This window comes from Tripterygium wilfordii, chromosome 10, assembly GCF_013401445.1.
Source record: "Tripterygium wilfordii isolate XIE 37 chromosome 10, ASM1340144v1, whole genome shotgun sequence".
Taxonomy (NCBI): domain Eukaryota; kingdom Viridiplantae; phylum Streptophyta; class Magnoliopsida; order Celastrales; family Celastraceae; genus Tripterygium; species Tripterygium wilfordii.
The window spans coordinates 8,661,524-8,680,922 of record NC_052241.1 but is presented as its reverse complement, the minus strand read 5'-3'; the positions used below and the strand labels follow the sequence as shown (position 1 = coordinate 8,680,922).

The 19,399-nt window shown below is 38.1% G+C and overlaps 1 protein-coding gene across 1 annotated transcript; it reads left to right on the top strand.

The window, feature by feature from the left end:
- Window positions 1-105: 105 nt before the first annotated feature.
- LOC120007521 (golgin candidate 5) lies at window positions 106-18,890 on the top strand. Its single transcript, XM_038857788.1, has 20 exons — window positions 106-281; window positions 543-772; window positions 2,108-2,985; window positions 4,423-4,494; window positions 6,470-6,544; window positions 7,560-7,674; window positions 14,598-14,659; window positions 14,774-14,821; window positions 15,242-15,526; window positions 15,610-15,669; window positions 15,792-15,875; window positions 15,974-16,039; window positions 16,127-16,225; window positions 16,308-16,526; window positions 17,064-17,178; window positions 17,258-17,478; window positions 17,638-17,697; window positions 17,810-17,923; window positions 18,387-18,461; window positions 18,565-18,890. The coding sequence occupies exons 2-20, from the start codon at window positions 616-618 to the stop codon at window positions 18,592-18,594; spliced, it is 2,835 nt and encodes a 944-aa protein (XP_038713716.1). The 5' UTR covers window positions 106-281; window positions 543-615; the 3' UTR covers window positions 18,595-18,890.
- Window positions 18,891-19,399: the final 509 nt, after the last annotated feature.

Sequence of the window (19,399 nt, the reverse complement as noted above, 5' to 3'; positions counted from 1 at the left end):
TGAAATATGTAAATTTTTTTTTTTAAAATTTGTTAATTAAACTGATGAATTTTGTTTTTTTTGTTAATTAAAGTATGTAACAGGGGGACATAATGCGCCCAATTTTTAAGGGGCAACTCCAGATCGAGCGACCCCGGAATCTCTTCTATGCTGGAACCACCAAACCAGATATCGAACCCAATCTCTGGCTCAACCCCAAATCATCATCAGCTCCAGCAACAAAAGAGCAAGAAGAGTCATGATCTGATTCTCTAACATCTCTCCACTCTCGTCTAGAAGAGGTAGAACACAATGACAATTGAGAAGGAATAAACTGCTAATTTCGCATTCTTTTGTTTATCTTCTTTTATCTTTATTTAATCATCTCGAGCCATCATAATATCGCATTCTCTTGGTTAGAAAGAGAAGTAATAATTACAGGGTTTGTTCCGATTTGGATCTCATTGTGATGTTCTCTACGCTTTTGGTACACTCGGTTTGGTTATTTGTGATCTTTGTTTTGATTTGATTTTTCAATTGAGTTGAAATTTTTATCAATGCAGGGGGTTTTCATGCGGTCGAATTCATAGATTTGAGTTTTATTGGATCAAGTTGGTTTTGGGGTTGTAGTTAGGAATGGCGTGGTTTACCGGGAAGGTCTCCTTGGGGAACTTCCCGGATCTGGCAGGGGCGGTGAATAAGTTTAGCGAGAGTGTCAAGAATATCGAAAAGAATTTTGACACCGCTCTTGGATTTGAGGAGAAGTCAGACAAGTCAGAATCCACCAGCGAAGGTAAATTGCAATGCTCTTATGTTTTTCTTTCGTCTTTTGTTCTTTGTAATCTCCGTGGAAACTCTTATAGGTATGAAATGGGTACATGAACATTTTTTCTATTGGCAGTTTTAAGCTACCGTTTGAACTGCGTTGGTTCTTTACATAATTTTTTGGTTAATTGTGGTTAGAATTAAACTACCAAGGTTTTCATGCGAAATATGTTAGCCCCTATTTTAAAAATGCTGGAATGTTGCATTAAAATTATGCTGCCTTATGTCTCCCTTTCATGGGATACAAGCAGTGAACCTAAGTAATTTTTCAGTTCTTCATGCAAAACCTCAAACTGAAGCATCTGGGGAAAGAAAACAATGATTTAGTTTACTTTGTTTATCCACTGCGCCATTGAAACTGCTGTTTTGTGTGATACTGGAGAATATATAACTCATGCCGAGACATTGCCCATTGTCTACTTTCTTTTCCATTCGTTGGGATTCCAATCCTTAAAAGGGCTACAATGTTCCTGCCGTTAAGTTTCCTGTGTTGCATTCAATTTGTATGCCGAAGTTATTTCCAATTTTGACATAATTCTGAAATTTCAGATTTAATTAGTCGAGCTGATAGTTGACAAAGAAACCATGTTGGTACCAATCTTAACAATCTTCTGCACAGTGCTGAAATAATAACATAATATGAAAGAGAACAACATAAAACCTAAACATTGAAGTACATTAAAAATCCCTAATACAAGCTAAAGTAGGGAATTAGTTGCTCTTGTGGCCAACGCTGATGTTGAATACTTTGAACCATTAATTTTGATATGCCTTTACATAAGAACGAAAAGTTGTTAATATTAGTTGTTGCTAGTTGAATTTTGACTAGTTGTCGTTGTTGCAATGCTTCTTTTAAATTGTTCAGATGGACTTTTAAGACTATACTTGATTTCTTCATTTTCTCTGACAAAAATTGTCGGTCTCATGCTTATCCAAAAAAATGTCAGTTTCATTCAGATGCAATAGCAATTATCTTTGTAATTATTGAGTTTATCCTTTTGATCACAAAAAGGTAATTTATTGAAGAGCACTAAGATCTTGAGTTGAGAGGGTAATTAGTTCATATTTGTGCAACTTGTATTCTTGTGCTTCATTAATCCTTCTTGGAAAATATATGCTCCTGTGCTAGGTTTATTCTGAAGCTACATTAATACTATAATTTGTTTGTCGATTGTCCTCCTATTTTTTTTTCTTGGTTGGTTCTCTTTGAATTTATCACAATTCAAATGGATGTCCATCACCTCTGTTGCAAATTTTGGTTTCAGATAGTGGATCTAAAATGTTACTTTTATGTGCATGCCAGCTTCAGGATTATGGCCTGTCATGTCCTTTATGGGGCATAAGAGTGAAGAGGGTACTGTTGAGGAAAAACATGAAGTGTCAACTGTTGAGAAAAAGGAAGATGTTGAAACTGATGCTTCACAAAATTCTGCAACTGAACAAACTACCATTCCAGAAGGAGATGAAGCACCAAAGGCAGAAAAAAATGATGAGCATACAGATGCTGCTGAACAAATGGATAATGTGATTTCAGACGTTGGCAAAACTGAATCTAAATCTCAATTGGTGCAAGTCGAACCTCCTGAAACCACCCCTCAAGATGTTGAGACATCGAATTCAGTCAATAAAATGCAGCAGGAAGAGTCATTAGAAGGAATACCCCATGAAAGTTCAGAGTCAATAGAAGCTATTGAGGTAGATCAAGGTGATGGTGGAAATACTGGGCCGGATGAGTCACATGATACTGTTAGCATACATGAAGGCACTGATGAACATAAGACACAAGGAGAAAACATTGAAGAGCAAAGTTCTCCAGTTGAAGCTGAGGTAACTAGTGATAAGCAAGAGGGATATGGTGCTGAGGCGGCTTATCCACTTCCTGCCATTGCTGATGAGATTGAGAGGGCTCATGAACTTTCTTTGCCCACCGTGGTTCCTTCAAATGATGCTTTAGAGACAGTTTCTGAATCGATATCTCATGAGAAGAATGCAAATAATAGAGCTCTTGAAGTCCATCAGGATGCCACCGATAGTGAGACTGGCATCAAAGATCAGGAGCGGCGTTTGAGTTCAGCAACAAATGCATTAGACTCTACGGATTCACTGCTTGAATTGGAGAAGGTGAAGATTGAGATGAAGATGATGGAATCCGCATTGCAAGGTGCTGCAAGACAAGCTCAGGTATATCACATGGCCCAAATTTTTTTTATTTGAAGGACTTTCATCTGAACCTGTTGTTAGAAGTTAGAACCAAGCATTAGATGAGTCCTTGTAGAATATTGTTGGGCCATAACCCATAAAACATCGTGGTTTTGCAAGAAGCTTTCAGTAACTGGTTCATCATCCTTTTCTGTTCGGTGGTATCTGAGGCGCTACCAAAATGTTCACTTGGTTGCTTCATACTCCACCCCTGGCCTAGTGGAACAATAAATCATGCAGTGGCTAAATTTCAGTCTCAAACCTTGATCATGCAATGTTTCTTCTTCCACATGTTTGCGACTTATTTGAGAGTGAAAAATAGTAGTCTCAAAGTTCTGCTGGTGATGCTCCTCCATCTTTGAAGCTTTTTGTCTCTCAACTGTGCTCAAATTTTGAATTTGTCTCTTCTAGGTGAAAACCAGCACTTTTAAGGTATTCTACGAATGAGTCACATGCCACTCACATGCCACTGGGGTGTGTGTGTGCTTGTGGGGGGGGGGGGGGGAGAGAGTACATAAATGTTTGGCTCTTGAAGAAGCTGTTATGTCCATCTTTGCAATGATAGTTTCTGAAGATAAGAATTAAGACATAAATTGTCCAAAGGTGCTTGTGGGACTCCAACTCAATCTGCTGAAGCGTTTGGCACTTTGCTCTCTCTAGTATGCACGTTTAAAACTTATGTTTTGTTGAAGTTAACGTGGTTGATAACTTCGTTAAATTTGAGTTCTTGATTTTCTTGCAAATTAATGAAAAAGTTAATGTTGTTATTTTTGCATGTAGAATTTTGTAAGATATTGATAGAGTCGCGCCCATACACGCTCAGCACCCAAGGCCCAACCGAAACCCACCCATATGGGCCGGCTGTACCCAAGGCCTCCCAGCCCATACTAGAAAACCTTGGGTACTAAGGGAGGCCCATACCTCCCCCCTTAAACAACACCTTAGCTTCCACATCTTCCGATGTGGGACAATCCTATTAATACCCTCCCTTTCAAGACCAACGCCCACGTTGGTTGAGCACCATGGCCAGCCCCTCCGCAGGGCCCTTGCCCCAGTGGGTCGAGCACCATGGCCGGCCACTCTGCAGGTGCGGCCCCAAGTTGAAGGCACAACAAGATCGTAACAGCTTCGATACCATTGATAGAGTCACGCCCATACACGCTCAGCACCCAAGGCCCAACCGACACCCACTCATATGGGTCGGCTGTACCCAAGGCCTCCCAGCCCATACTAGAAAACCGTGGGTACTAAGGGAGGCTCATACCTCCCCCCTATAAACAACACCTTAGCTCCCACATCTTCCGGTGTGGGACAATCCTATCATATATCTCTTTGTTTGGGGAAATTTGATGCAATTTTACTTGTGTTTGTTTTATTTTATGTCACATTACTTATATGCCATTTTGGTTGCTTTTCCAGGCAAAAGCTGATGAGCTTGCAAAGTTGATGAATGAAAACGAGCAATTAAAAGCTGTAATTCAGGATTTGAAGGTATGTGCCAGTGTTGATTAGTTTTCTTAGAGTGTTATTTAGTGTTGTAAATGGGTGTGAATGTGTGATCTGCTAATATCCTCCATATATAGTTGTCCAAAATACTTCTTTTGTGTTTGTAATTTCAGTTTTTGTTGTAGAAAGAGTAGTGTAGAATTTCTCTCGTAGAAGGGGCTTGCAAAAGAAGAAGTCTTTTCATCATCAAAAATTTTCTTTTATACAGACAATTAGCTATTACGGGGCTCTTAGTATAATGTTCTAATAGATAAGGAGTATATATACATAGTATTGTTGAGGGTCTGGTCAAGAATCCCACAACCTTGAACAAATCAAATCTAATTGAAAGCACCAAGCCAATTGGAGCAAGAATACACTAAAAAGCCGAATAAATTAGTATAGAACAAACATAATGGTTCTATCCTAGCTCAAGCAAATCAAAGCAAAGAGTGCTTTGAGAGCCAATTACAATTGGGATAAGCACTATCCGAAGCCTCCAAATATTTTTCTAATTTTTTAATGCCTCAAACCTCGCCCGGTTGGTACTAGGTGTATTCCTAGCAGCACCAGCGTTAGTATCAGCTTTCATTGTTTGTAAACTGATCTCGTTTTGTACTTGTCATCATTATTCCTCCAATTTCCGCTCCTCACCTCATGGTTGTGCACTCAGCCATAGGGCCGCCTGGCTTGTCTTTGAGGCTCTTCTTTGTACCTATACTCATACTCCTCTTTTCATAATCTTTGTTTCCCTGTTGACTCTTCCCATCGCTTGAGGCTCTAGATCGATTCCGCTCACCGATGAGCTATCTCTCCAACTCAACTCTACTTCTTTCTACTCTTCCTCTCGACCCTGGTTCTTCATCATGAGCTCACCTCTACTTTCTCTCCTTCTTGCCTCCTTCTATCATTCTTTCAATTCTCTCTAAGTTCTCATAGTTCTGTCTCCGTATCTCATCTAAGGCTCTCTTGTTTTCCTTAGTAGCACGAGTGGATTGGCTTAGGGTCAGGGTCAATTGTGCTAAGGTCCTCCAATGCCTTAAATTAATTATCCAACAAATGGACGAGCCCTGTCCAAAACCTAACTCCGACACCTAACCTCAACCTTGAGAGAGATTGAATCTTTCAATTAAAGCACCAAATTGTTGAGGACCTGGTTTAAGAGTCCCACAACAAACAAATCAAATTCAATTGAAAGAACCAAAGAAAAAAAAAAGATAGATTTGATTGATAGAATTCACATAATTACACCCTAATACAATTTCTAGTGTAGAAAGTACATAATGAATCTACACTAGTCCAAGCTCATTGGATAAGAATACCCAGAGTTCGATTAAATCTACTGTAGAACACACAAAATGGTTGTATCATCGCCCAAACAAATCAAAGCAAAGAGTTCCTTGAGAGCTGATTACAATTGGGATAAGCCGTAGCCAAAGCTAACTCTGATTAGTTGACTTAAATGAGGATTTCTAAACTGACATAGTTTCTCTTAACGGTCTAAGTTTCCTATGATTATCATCATTATTCTATATATCAAATACATATGGAGTAATTTAATGGGGTCAAGCAGGAACAGCTAGTTACTTACGTCTAGAATTTGAGTAAGCTTAGATGTATGGTGCCAGGCAAATCCATGGCTAAATGGGCTTTAATTTTATTTGTCCTGGTTAATCCATGTTTACACCTGTCAATCTGTCATCAATATATGAATATATGATCTAGATTAATCAAGGAACTGAAAAACTTGACATGGTGTCAAAATATGTTATAGTTCCTCTCATAGATGAAACAGAACCATCTTGAGGCGTCGATGAACTGATCTGGCTGTCACTGAGGTAGACTTTGTATGTTCGAGTAAATTGGGATTTGGGATCATTAATGTAATATTTTATAGTACTTGTGTTGTTGCTTTTGCGCTCTCTCTCTCTCTTCTTTTTTCTTGAAATTCACATTCTAATTTGTGAATATTATGGAACAGAGGAAATCCAACAAAGCCGAAATTGAGTCTTTGAGAGAGGAATACCATCAAAGAGTTGCAACTCTTGAAAGAAAGGTAGGATATTGTTTTTTATTAGTATAATCTCCAAATATTATGCTTCTGGCTTCAAGAGCTTCCAGTTTTTCCGCTCAATTATGGGTCTAAAATTATTAACTTCCTTACTACAATTTTTCAGGCACGTGCAAATAGAATCGTTGATTTTAATTGTTTTATGCAGTTTTATTTTGGGAATGGCATCTCAACCACCTTAATGTTATTCTTCATCCCATTGCAAATTGGCTACTTTAGCTTATGCTGTATTACTGCAATTTTTTATAACTTTTTCTCTTGATGTATGCTTAAATACCATAGAAAATACTTTTGTTATTAGTTCTGATTCTAGGTAGAACTTCTTTATGTTTAAGTTCTGTCATATGTAGGTCAATTAAGCTGCAGCCATAACCCCACCAAGACGGTCTACCTAATGCTTTGACATGAGCCCAGAATTTTTTACCTCTTTTCTTAATAGTAAGAATAGATTTTGACAACAACAGACGAAATTTTGCAGTGATATATGAGAAAGCAGCACCAAGAAAGAGGAAAAGTAAAATTAAATTAATGTTTTACAAAAGGAGTAACATAGCTTCATATCTGATAAACAAAATAAAATTTAATTTATGAAAAACTTAAGTTCTTAGAACATTTCTGAATTTCCAAAATGGTAATAAGGAAGTTTTTGCTTGTTTTCCTGGGAAAAAAATCATTTTTAGATTAAAGTAAGTGGAGAGGTATTTTATTGGTGTTTCTTGTACTTGTTGCAACATTGGACCTTAAAAGGTAATGGCTGGTTAGGTGTGAATGCAATTAGATGGACAGTTCTATGTAGTTGAATTTTTGAATCCATGTATTGGAAAAAGCATTGGGTCGGTTAAGTATGGACACAGTCACACAGGCATTCAAATGTTTCCTGAAAAACAAATTTGAGGAGACTGTCTTCGTAGTAGCACTGAGGTCCTTGGCTAGGATGAATTTGATTTTTAAATCGTCACTGCTGCTGTCTTTTAATTTTGTCTTCATGATATGATTACAGGTTTATGCTCTTACTAGGGAAAGGGATACACTTAGAAGAGAACAGAATAAAAAAAGTGATGCAGCTGCCCTTTTGAAGGAAAAAGATGAAATAATTACACAAGTTATGGCTGAAGGTGAGCTGTTAGACTCTTCTATTGATAGTTGGAGCTGTAATCTTGATTGAAAATATCATTTTTGCTGTGCATTTTCTCAATTTTGTTAGGTTCAAAGCTTATTTGTTTTAATCACATGTTTAACATAATATAGTCTTAAGTTCTTGAGAGGTACTTCTAGTAGTTATCAACGTAGAGGTTATGTTTTCAATTTGTGGATTAGCCTCTCTTCTATCCCAGGGCAAGGCTACGTACATCTTGCCCTCCCTAACCCAGCCTTTGTTGTGGGAGCCTTGTACAAATAAATTGTTTTATTTACCTTAATCTTTACCCTTTATGCATGTATCATTTGAGGAATATTTATTATTTTTATGCAGTACAAGGTAAAAGGTAAGGGAAATAATGCTGTCCATAAGGCTACGCTCTTGGAGCAGAGGCAAGGTGGGAGAAGGGCAATTGCCTTGTCCCAGCAATGTGGTGATTATTTATAAACAAAGAGAGAAAGAAAGTATACGAAGAAGAATTCTTCTATATTTCTATGTTATCACTATTACAGAGGCAGTATCCTATTATATACAACAAATCAGAGTAAGTTTCTCCTTAACTTACGCACATTGATTTTAATAAATTAATTCCCATGATCATGCCATAATTATATTCTATAATCATGCTACCAATTAAGTCCTCCAATCACTCCTTCAATCAAGATACCAACTAAGTCCTCCAATCACTCCTTCAATCAAGGTCGTATTTCTTCACTCCCCCTCAAGTTGGATCATATATGTTGATCATATCCAACTTGCATATAAAATCACTGAAACTTTGTCTTGGAAGTCCTTTGGTGAAGATGTCTGCAATTTGATCTCTTGTGGGAACATAGGTCATGCAGATGTCACCCTTCTCAATTTTTTCTTTGATGAAATGTCTGTCCACTTCTACATGTTTAGTTCGATCATGTTGCACTGGATTGTGAGAAATACTTATTGCTGCCTTATTATCACAGTAAAGTTTGATAGGAAACTTAACTGTGACTAGTAATTCTTTCACGAGCTTCTTCAACCATAAAACCTCACATATCCCTTGTGCCAATGCTCTGAACTCTGCTTCAGCACTGCTCCTGGCCACCACATTCTGTTTCTTACTTCTCCAAGTTACCAAGTTGCCCCATACATAGGTGCAGTAACCTGTAGTAGATTTTCTATCTTCAACTGACCCTGCCCAGTCAGCATCTGTGAATGCCTCAATGTCCCTAGACTCACTCTTTCTAAAGAATAACCCTTTACCTGGTGAACCCTTCAGGTATCTAAGTATCTTGTATACTGCTTCCATGTCAGCTTCTTTGGGTGAATGCATGTGTTGACTTACAAAACTAACCGCAAACGCAATATCCGGTCTTGTGTGAGACAGATAGATTAGCTTGCCAACTAGCCGCTGATACCTGTCTTTGTCAACTAGTTTCCCTTCTTCTATATTCCTTCCAGCTTCAATTGGAGTGTCACTTGGCTTGCAACCAAGCATGCCAGTTTCTGTTAGGAGATCTATAACATACTTTCTTTGAGAAATGCTGATTCCATTTGCTGATCTAGCAACTTCCATTCCCAAAAAATATTTCATTTGTCCCAGGTCTTTCACTTCAAATTCTGTGGATAGGATCCTCTTTAATCTTTCCATTTCAGCCGTATTATCCCCTGTTAGGATTATATCATCGACATACACAATCAGAATTGTCTTCAACCCATTCTTAGCATGCTTAAAAAACATAGTGTGATCTGATTGTCCTTGTCGATATCCTTGGTTCTTTATTACTCTAGTAAATCTATCGAACCATGCTTTAGGAGATTGTTTGAGGCCATAAAGGGACTTCTTGAGTTTACATACTTTGTTGTCTTTACCTCCTCCACTAAAGCCTGGTGGGATTTCCATATAAACTTCCTCTTTCAGCTCACCATTCAGGAATGCATTCTTTATGTCAAATTGCTGTAGAGGCCAAACCAGATTTGCTGCTAAGGATAATAGAACTCGGACTGTGTTTAGCTTTGCCACCGGAGCAAATGTCTCTGTGTAGTCAATTCCATAGGTTTGTGTGAAACCTTTGGCTACTAGGCGAGACTTATATCGCTCTATTGTTCCATCAGCTTTGTATTTTACTGTGAACACCCATTTGCATCCTACAGGTTTCTTCCCTCTAGGTAAGTGCACTAGGTCCCAAGTTTCATTTTTCTTCAAGGCTTTCATCTCCTCCATTACTGAATTTCTCCATTCAGGAATTGCCATTGCCTCCTGTATATTTTTAGGAATTTCTATCCTATTGAGATTAGAGGTAAAGGCACGAAAAACAGTAGACAAATTATTGTAAGACACAAAATTGGAGATGGGATGAAGAGTACATGAACGAGGTTTTTTCCTGAGTGCAATGGGTAAATCAATTTCAGGAATACCTGGACTTGGGATTGACTCATCCACATTTGGAGCTATCACTGGGTCCAACTCTTTTGGTGCTTCAGGTGTGAGATCTTCATTGTTCCTTGACTTTGGTCTCCTTGAATAAACAAGCATCTCCCTATCATTTTGTTTTTCCATGTCTCCTCCTGATTTCAAGTTTTCTAAGTATGGCATATTAGAGCAAGAAGATGAAACAGATTCAGTGTTTGAGATAGGTAGATCAATGTTCAAGAAACGATCTTCTTTAGGCACACTCTCCCCCTGAAGAGAAGTTTCTAGAAAAAATGGAGTATTCTCAAAGAATGTAACATCCAGGCTAACAAATACCTTTTTTGTAGATGGATCATAGCATTTGTACCCCTTTTGTGTAGGAGAATATCCAATGAAGACACATTTGATGGCTTTAGGATCTAACTTGCTACGATTATGAGAATGAACATGCACAAATGTGGTGCATCCAAACACTTTTAGAGACAGAGTAGAGTACAAGTGGGATGTGGGAAAATTTTTCTGAAGTGTATGAAGGGGGGTTTCAAAAGAAAGAACTCTGCTAGGCATCCTGTTGATGAGATAAGCAGATGTGAGAATGGCATCTCCCCAAAACATGTTTGGCATTTTGGTAGTAAACATCAAGGCACGGGCTACTTCAAGTAGGTGTCTATTTTTTCGTTCGGCAACACCATTTTGTTGTGGGGTATTGACACAAGAACTTTGGTGGATGATTCCGTGTTTTGTCAGAAATTCCCCCAAAATGGAATTAAAATATTCCGTACCATTATCGGTGCGTAAAGTTTGAATTTGAGTTTGGAATTGTGTTTGAACCATTGAATGAAAGGTTTTAAACACAGTACTTACATCAGATTTTTCTTTCAAAAGGTAAACCCAACAAGTTCTTGTGTGATCATCAATAAACGTAACAAACCATTTTGTGTAAGAACGATTGGATATACGAGAGGGACCCCACAAATCACTATGAATCATGGCAAATGGTTTGGACATGTGATATTTGGATTTTGAATATGAAGTGCGCTGATGTTTTGCAAGTTGACAAATTTCACACTGAAGATTAAAGCTTGATTTTTTTAAAGAAGGAAATACATGGCTCAAATATTGGAAACTGGGATGACCCATTCTAAAATGCCATAACATAATGTCACTTTCCTTAGAAACAGACACAGAATCACAAATAGCAGTTTGAAACTGTTTATTCAAATTGACCTTATCAAAGTGGTAGAGTCCCTCACACTCCTTAGCACTGCCAGTCGTCTTCCCCGATGATAGATCCTGGAAAACACAATGAGTTGGAAGAAAATTAATAGAACAATTGGAATCTTTTGTGAACTTGCTAACTGATAGTAAATTGCAAGACAGGTTTGGGACATGTAGAACAGACTTTAGGACTACAAAATCGGAGATACGGATACTCCCTTTTCCTACAACCGGTGAAAGTGAACCATCTGCAATTTTAACTTTGAGATTGCCGGCACACGGCGAATATGTAGAAAATATGTGATAATTACCAGTCATATGATCTGATGCGCCGGAGTCAATAATCCATGGAATTTTAGTTTCAGATGTGATACTCAAAGCTTTTAAAAAATTACCTTTGTGGGCTAACGAACCTGAGGGCACCTTATTAGATGACTGACTAGATGTTTGGATATCAAAAAACATCTTGTACAGCTGCTCCATTTGTTCTTGATTAAAGGCAGTGTTAGACTGGGTACTGCTGTGTGCTTCTATTCTCCTTTCAGTTGGGACATCCATGGAGACCTGATATCCACGGGTCTTATTTTGCCTTGGTTTCCAATCAGCTGGCTTTCCATGTAACTCCCAGCAAGTATCCTTGGTGTGTCTAGGCTTTTTGCAATGATCACACCACAGATTTTTTCTTTGTGGGTTTAGGCCCGGCCCACTTGGTGCACCTCTGATCAAGAGAGCTGATCCCTCTGGCCCAGCAATTCCAGGCCCAACCTGGTTCACGTTCAACATCACCTTACGACGATTTTCTTCTCGTCGCACTTCAGAGAATGCTTCACCAGTGGATGGGAGAGGTTTTCTGGCCAGAATCCTTCCTCTCACCTCGTCCAATTCACGGTTGAGGCCGGCCAGAAATTCGAACACCCTCTCATCCTCCATCCTGCGCTTGAATCGCACGCTGTCCTCAGTGCACTTCCAATCTTCATCATAGCTTAGATCAAGTTCCTGCCACAGATTCTTCATCTCAAGCCAATAATCAGTGACATCTCGGGTACCTTGCTTAGTCTGCCATAGGCGAGTCTTAAGTTCGAAGATCTGAGATGAATTCTCCAGATCAGAGTAAGTCTCGCGAACGGCATCCCAAACATCTTTAGCTGACGGAAGAAACAGATATGTCTTCCCAATTGACGGCTTCATGGAATTGACGAGCCAAGCAGTCACCATGGAGTTCTCTGATTTCCACTTCACCAGAGAGGCATCGGTTGAGGATGGCTTCTTCGTGTCACCGGTGAGGTAACCTAATTTCCCCTTGCCGTCGATTACTAATTTGATTGATTGAGCCCACTCAAGATAGTTTCTCCCGTGGAGCTTTTCAACCGTGAGTGGGAAGGACGAGTTGTCGAGTCCCATGTTTTCTGTCTTGGTGCTGGTTATCTCAGTCACCTTGTCGTCAGTGAGATCCGCCATAGATTTCCTAGGGTCGGCACAGCTTCGATACCATATAAACAAAGAGAGAAAGAAAGTATACGAAGAAGAATTCTTCTATATTTCTATGTTATCACTATTACAGAGGCAGTATCCTATTATATACAACAAATCAGAGTAAGTTTCTCCTTAACTTACGCACATTGATTTTAATAAATTAATTCCCATGATCATGCCATAATTATATTCTATAATCATGCTACCAATTAAGTCCTCCAATCACTCCTTCAATCAAGATACCAACTAAGTCCTCCAATCACTCCTTCAATCAAGGTCGTATTTCTTCATTATTTTTGTTCAATGAGGATGGAAAAATAAGATGGAAGAAATGGTCAAGCCTGAGTGCACCTGTTTAAGATATTGGGGAGCACGTCACCCGAATTATACTTTTGGTGTCCTATTGCCTAAGTTGACTTGTTTTCCCATCACAAGATAGAAAAAGTGATTTTTCCGTGAGCTATATTTTCTAGAATAACAGTGTGAAATATTACTGCAAACATCCTGCTTCTTTTTGATGTTGCAGTTGTACAGTCCTTGGATCTCGTGGTTTCGTGAAATATTGTTGGACAGCATTTATTATGTTTGGTTAGGTGGTGCTATTTGGACTTTGTAACTGGGAATCCAGTCTACTTCGCAGTTTTGAGGGAAATAGTCAAGAACTGGGTGAAAATTGAGTTTTCACATAGACTTCAAGAAATGCTAAAAATTCCTTCCCAACTTGTTATTGTTTTATACTTTTATTCTGGTGATGAGTGTTTTGTTTGATATATATTTGATTAGCCTATTTCATCTGTTTAATGTGGTGTAAATTATTTTGGACTGTTTGCAATACTTCTCCCTGTGATCAAATTCTTTTCTAGGCTGCTTTCTTTTGTGTTTTAGAACGTGGAAAGGTCTGCGTACAATCTTGTTTGTCCCCGAACCCGCCCACTGCGGGTGTCTTGTGCACGGGTGTTGTTTACTATATATGTATATGTTTGTGTGTGTCGTTAACACCTAGGGTTGCGTCATTACATTCGTAGGTGTTAGTGTGTTACATGTGCTAACCATAGAAACCATGATGTAGTTTTGAACTACTTATGTAGATTTTATTCAGGATTGAGCAAACCAGAAACCCTAACCTCCAAATCAGCCTCAATTCAAGAAACCCTAGGGCTAAAAATTCATAGGGTTCAAACCTGAAATAGAACTTTCAGTAAACAAAAATAGTAACTTAAACTTTTAAGTTGAATACATTTTCCCTGGGCAAAAGGGTTGGAAAACTCACTTTTCCCTCTCAACCTCTCACCGAGCCAATGACAATTCTTTCTTAAAACTCACTCTCTATGTATTTCTGGGGCAATCAAGCCTTTAAATGGAGGTATACAACCATTGGTTTAAGGGAACATTAGGATACCTAAACCTGACTGTCCTAGACAAATGTAGTAACTTTTAAAAAAAATGTAGAAGTGCGTAGGCTAAGTAAAAGGGAAACCTTTTCCCCAAAGGATTCCTTAAAAAACAAATTAAAAATGAAACACAAAATTAATCTAATGGCTTCCTGCATCAAACTTCTCTCTGTAATGTGAGTGTATATATGCCCTTTCAGTCTCCACCACCACTGCAGGAGCTTTGTGCATTGGGTGGTGTTTTGTCTAAAATGCCTTTCTATGTCAGTGTATGATTTATGCAAGACATGTTGTAGTTGAACCAACATTGGGGATAAAAGATTTGATAATGATGATGATGTTGTAGGCATGTCGAGAGTTCATATTTAGCAGACTACTGAGTTTCACTTTCTTAATCCTTTTAATTTTAGTTATTGGTAAATCATTCAGGTGAAGAACTATCTAAGAAGCAGGCTGCTCAAGAAGCAACTATGAGGAAATTAAGGGCTCAGGTGGGTTAGAAGGTTCAATGGCTATCCCTTTTTGCATTTTCTTGTCTTATTACTTTGACTAATTCCTAATCAAGTCTTGTGTTTTCAATTGCTTTTCATTTTCATGAAAGCTAGATTAGAGAGCTTGAAGAGGAGAAAAAAGGTTTGACCACCAAGCTTCAGGTAATAGAATACCTGGTTGGATTTTCAAAATTCCTCTCGTCGCATAGATTATATAAATCATTAGCAATTTCACTGCATTGTTATTTTAGAATTTTCGAGATCTATGGTATCATATATCACTGTGCTTATCATGCTAAGGTTTAGTTTTCTTGATTTCATTGTTTCACATGCTTGTGGGATGGTCGATATGTGATTTAAGGCATATGGAATGCTTGCCATCCCATACTTTCCTCTATTCTTTCTTTTGTTCTCCCAAATTTGTGAGTTACTTCTTCCTACTACGTGATCCTTTAGCAAGCAAAAGTTAGTCATTACAGATTACATATTTGTTCTCATATCTATACTTTATGGTCATTTATCCTAATTTGAAGTTTAAACCATCTTATAATAACTTATGCAATTCTGTTTTTCCACTTCTAGGTAGAAGAGAATAAAGTAGAGAGTATCAAGAAAGACAAGACAGCCACAGAAAACTTGCTACAAGAAACAATAGAAAAACACCAAGCAGAACTTGCAGTGCAGAAAGAGTATTATACAAATGCTTTGGCTGCAGCAAAGGATGCTGAAGCATTAGCAGAAGCACGTGCCAACAATGAAGCCAGAAGTGAACTAGAGAGTCGTCTTAGGGAGGCCGAGGAGCGTGAAACGATGCTTGTACAGGCACTTGAAGAATTAAGGCAAACTTTAAGTAGAAAGGAACAACAGGTTCATATTTTTTTTCCCCATACATTGTGGCTTTGATTCCAAGCACGATTCTGAAATTATAGATGTTCTTTTTATTTTTCTAGGCTGTTCTTAGAGAAGACATGCTTCGCCGGGATATCGAAGATCTTCAGAAACGCTTTCAAGTGTGTTCGACTGACTACAATATTTTGCTTCCACTAAGTGATATTTTTCTTCTGTACATTTTAATCAGTTCTCTGTAGATAAACATTCCAGAAGTTTTTATCAACGCTATTGTTTTGTCTAGGCAAGTGAGCGTCGTTGTGAGGAGTTAATTACACAAGTTCCTGAATCTACTAGGCCTCTTTTAAGGCAGATTGAGGCTATGCAGGTGCTGTATTATTTCTTTCACCGTTCTACTAGACATTGTTAGGAGGCTACTGGTATAAGATACAGGGTGTTTATGTACATTTCTTTGACTGATGATAGGAAACAACTACCAGAAGAGCAGAAGCATGGGCTGCTGTAGAGAGAAGTCTTAACTCTAGACTTCAGGTGTGGAAAATCTTCTTATTGCAAATGTTACATATTTGATAGCTCCAAAAATGAAGGAACTTTCATTTAGAATGAACTATTATACAGGAAGCAGAAGCAAAGGCTGCATCTGCTGAAGAAAGGGAACGATCTGTAAATGAACGCTTATCTCAGACCTTATCTCGTATTAATGTTCTTGAAGCTCAGGTTTGTTCTGCTCTCTTTTTATGTAAAATTTTATTAATAAAGATTATTTTCTGGACCCAACTTATGTTAGAGATTTTTTTAGATATCATGTCTTAGAGCAGAGCAGACACAGCTAAGTAGGTCCCTCGAAAAGGAGAGACAGAGAGCCGCAGAGAACAGGCAGGAGTACCTTGCAGCAAAGGAGGAAGCTGACACTCAAGAGGCTCGTGCAAACCAACTTGAAGAAGAAATTAAGGAGCTCAGGCGGAAACACAAGCAAGAGTTACAAGATGCATTAATGCACAGGGAATTGTTGCAACAGGTTCTGCATTGGTTATGATATGATTGAGTTTTATCAGTTGACATTATGTGGCATTCCAGTTTTGTTGCTTCTTCTTTACTTTCCCCAATTAGGATTGATCTTGTGAAACATATTGATTGTCAGCCAAACAGATTTCTTGGTAAGTATTGAATACAAATGATTTCATTTAATATAGCACGTGTGAGGACTCTGGACATAGTTTTTTTGGATTAAAAAGTATGTTTCTCTCATTCAATCCCTCAGTGAGCACACCCTTCAAATTCTATGATTGACAAAGTTGTTGGAAATGCTAATCTGGTGCAAATCAATTAAGTTCAAAGCAGATTCTTCATGAAATTAGTGGCTGCGTAAATCTGAAAATTCCAAGATTATGTCGGACGTGCCACTCTAATGTTCATCATTTAGTCCTTTTTTCTTTCTTCTTTTTGTACACAATGTTCATTATTTCGTTAAGATACAATTTACTTCATTAACTTATTGCGTGCATAAATGTGGCCTTGTTACTTTGTCTTAAAGTTGGCTTCTTGTTCTTGACAGGAAATAGAAAGAGAGAAAGCTGCTCGGTTGGATTTGGAAAGGACAACTCGGGTCCAGTCGGCAACTGTGTATGAACAAACTCCAATAACTAGGCACAATTCTGCGGTTGAAAATGGTATGATGCTTCTGATAATGATATAAGTTTATTCCTTTTCAATTGATTACTATAGAGAGATTATTTGTACTTTGTGCAGGACGCTTATCCCGGAAACTCTCTAGTGCTAGCAGCCTTGGTAGCATGGAGGAGAGCTATTTTCTTCAAGCGTCTTTGGACTCATCTGACAGCGTCTCTGAAAGAAGGAATGCTGCAGAGGCAACCATGAGCCCATACTACATAAAAAGCATGACACCTAGTACTTTTGAAGCTACCCTTCGCCAGAAAGAAGGCGAACTTGCTTCGTACATGTCCCGCTTGGTATTGATCATACACATCTTCATTTTGATATTATTTTCTCTTCGATGCATGCTGCATGTCTATTCCAGATCTGGGTTTGGTTCAGCTTTATCAGTTCCAAGAACAATGACAGTTCATGAAGACTCATGCTGTGTCAATTATAAATTGTTAAATTTTCAGGCATCATTGGAATCCATTCGTGATTCTCTTGCCGAGGAGTTGGTCAAATTGACTGCACAGGTTGGTCTTTTGTGTTTGGTGAAATGGCAGCTAAATTGAGCTTTTGTGTGGTTTGTTTCTGGTCAGTCTTTCCCTTATGATTGAGATTGAAAATTGGTTCAATTGCATGCAGTGTGAAAAGTTGCAAGCAGAGGCTACCATGTTACCTGGCATTCGGGCAGAGCTAGAAGCACTGAGGAGGAGGCACTCTGCTGCATTGGAGCTAATGGGTGAACGTGATGAAGAGGTAAATTTACATCTTTAGTTTGGTTCTTTTGTTTTGTAGCAAACAAATGTTGGGATAGGAACTTTTGGAAATAGATGTTTTCGTCACAGGAGTTGGTACTATTCTGAATCTGTGCTATAATCAACTGTCCTCTTGCCATCTTTTGTCCCTTGTAATGTTGTAGATCCATCAATCTTTCTATGCTGCGTTAACTCCTACTTGCCTCAATTCCTTGTTAGTCAGTCAGTTGCTTCAAGTATGTGTGAATAATGAATATCATGAAAAATGATGGAAGCGAGCACAAAGTTAATATATTGTTTCTGCCTTTTTTTCCAAATAATATACAGAATGGACCTCTAGCATGACTTCGATTCGATATATGTTGATTTGGTGTTTCCTATTTGTTGAATGAAAACACTGCATGGAACTGATGGAAGTTACTTTTCTATCATCTCATAACAATTAATTGTGGATGCATGTTTAGCTGGAGGAACTCCGTGCTGATATCGTGGACTTGAAGGAAATGTACAGAGAGCAAGTAAACATGCTCGTGAATCAGGTATTTTGTTCGATAAAGCTTAGTTCTTTTTGTTACTCTCTCTCTTTTTTTTAATCTTCTCTCTCTGCTACATATTCTTATTCTTCCTAATATTTGTGCTCAGATCCAAATACTGAGTTCATCAATGGGGTAACGCTTGATATCTCAAGTTCAAGTGTTCCACATCTTCGTACGGTAACTAAAGGAAATGCATTTGCTCTTTTGGAAAATTTTTCTCTCTATACTCTCTTATCATTTTGAATTTTATTGAGCTAACTTTTAAGCTGGGGAAGTCGAGGAGAGCAAGCGCTTGCCCCTTGTAAAATTTCTTACGTGTATTGTAATTCAGCGGGATCTGTTGTATAGCACACATACAAATGTGTCATTAATTCTCGCTTGAATATGATGCTAATTTTTATTCGATCAAATTTTTTTCAAATTTGACTATCATTTTACTGTATTTTTTGTCCATTGGTTAGGGTGTCTGCCAAGTAGGTGGTAATTTGTTTGTTACTGTACTTAAAATCAATCATAAGATGAACTACTCTCTCTGTTAAGATAAGACTTTGTTATCTCTATAAAAAGTTGTATTCGTTTGGTTACGATTATCACACCAGATGGTTTGTTCAGAGCCAAAAACCTTGCAGTGATAAGGTGATAGAACTGTGCAGTAATAACTAAGTCACCGTTAAGTAGCTTGTTTTAGTATATATATAGATATATGTATCTATATATATTTTTTTTCATTTTATGACTAATCGAATGATATATAAAATTCAGAAATTATCCTGTGTACACTTAAAATGCGTATTTTTTAAGGGGGTGTATTAGTGAAATGACAGGGGAATCTATTATTAAATAATTGTGCGTATTTTAATTTTGCATAAGGAAAGTTTTGTATAAAACTTGGTAGGATCTTGAATTGTTGAACAACGCGTGGCCAATGTTGACACCATAAC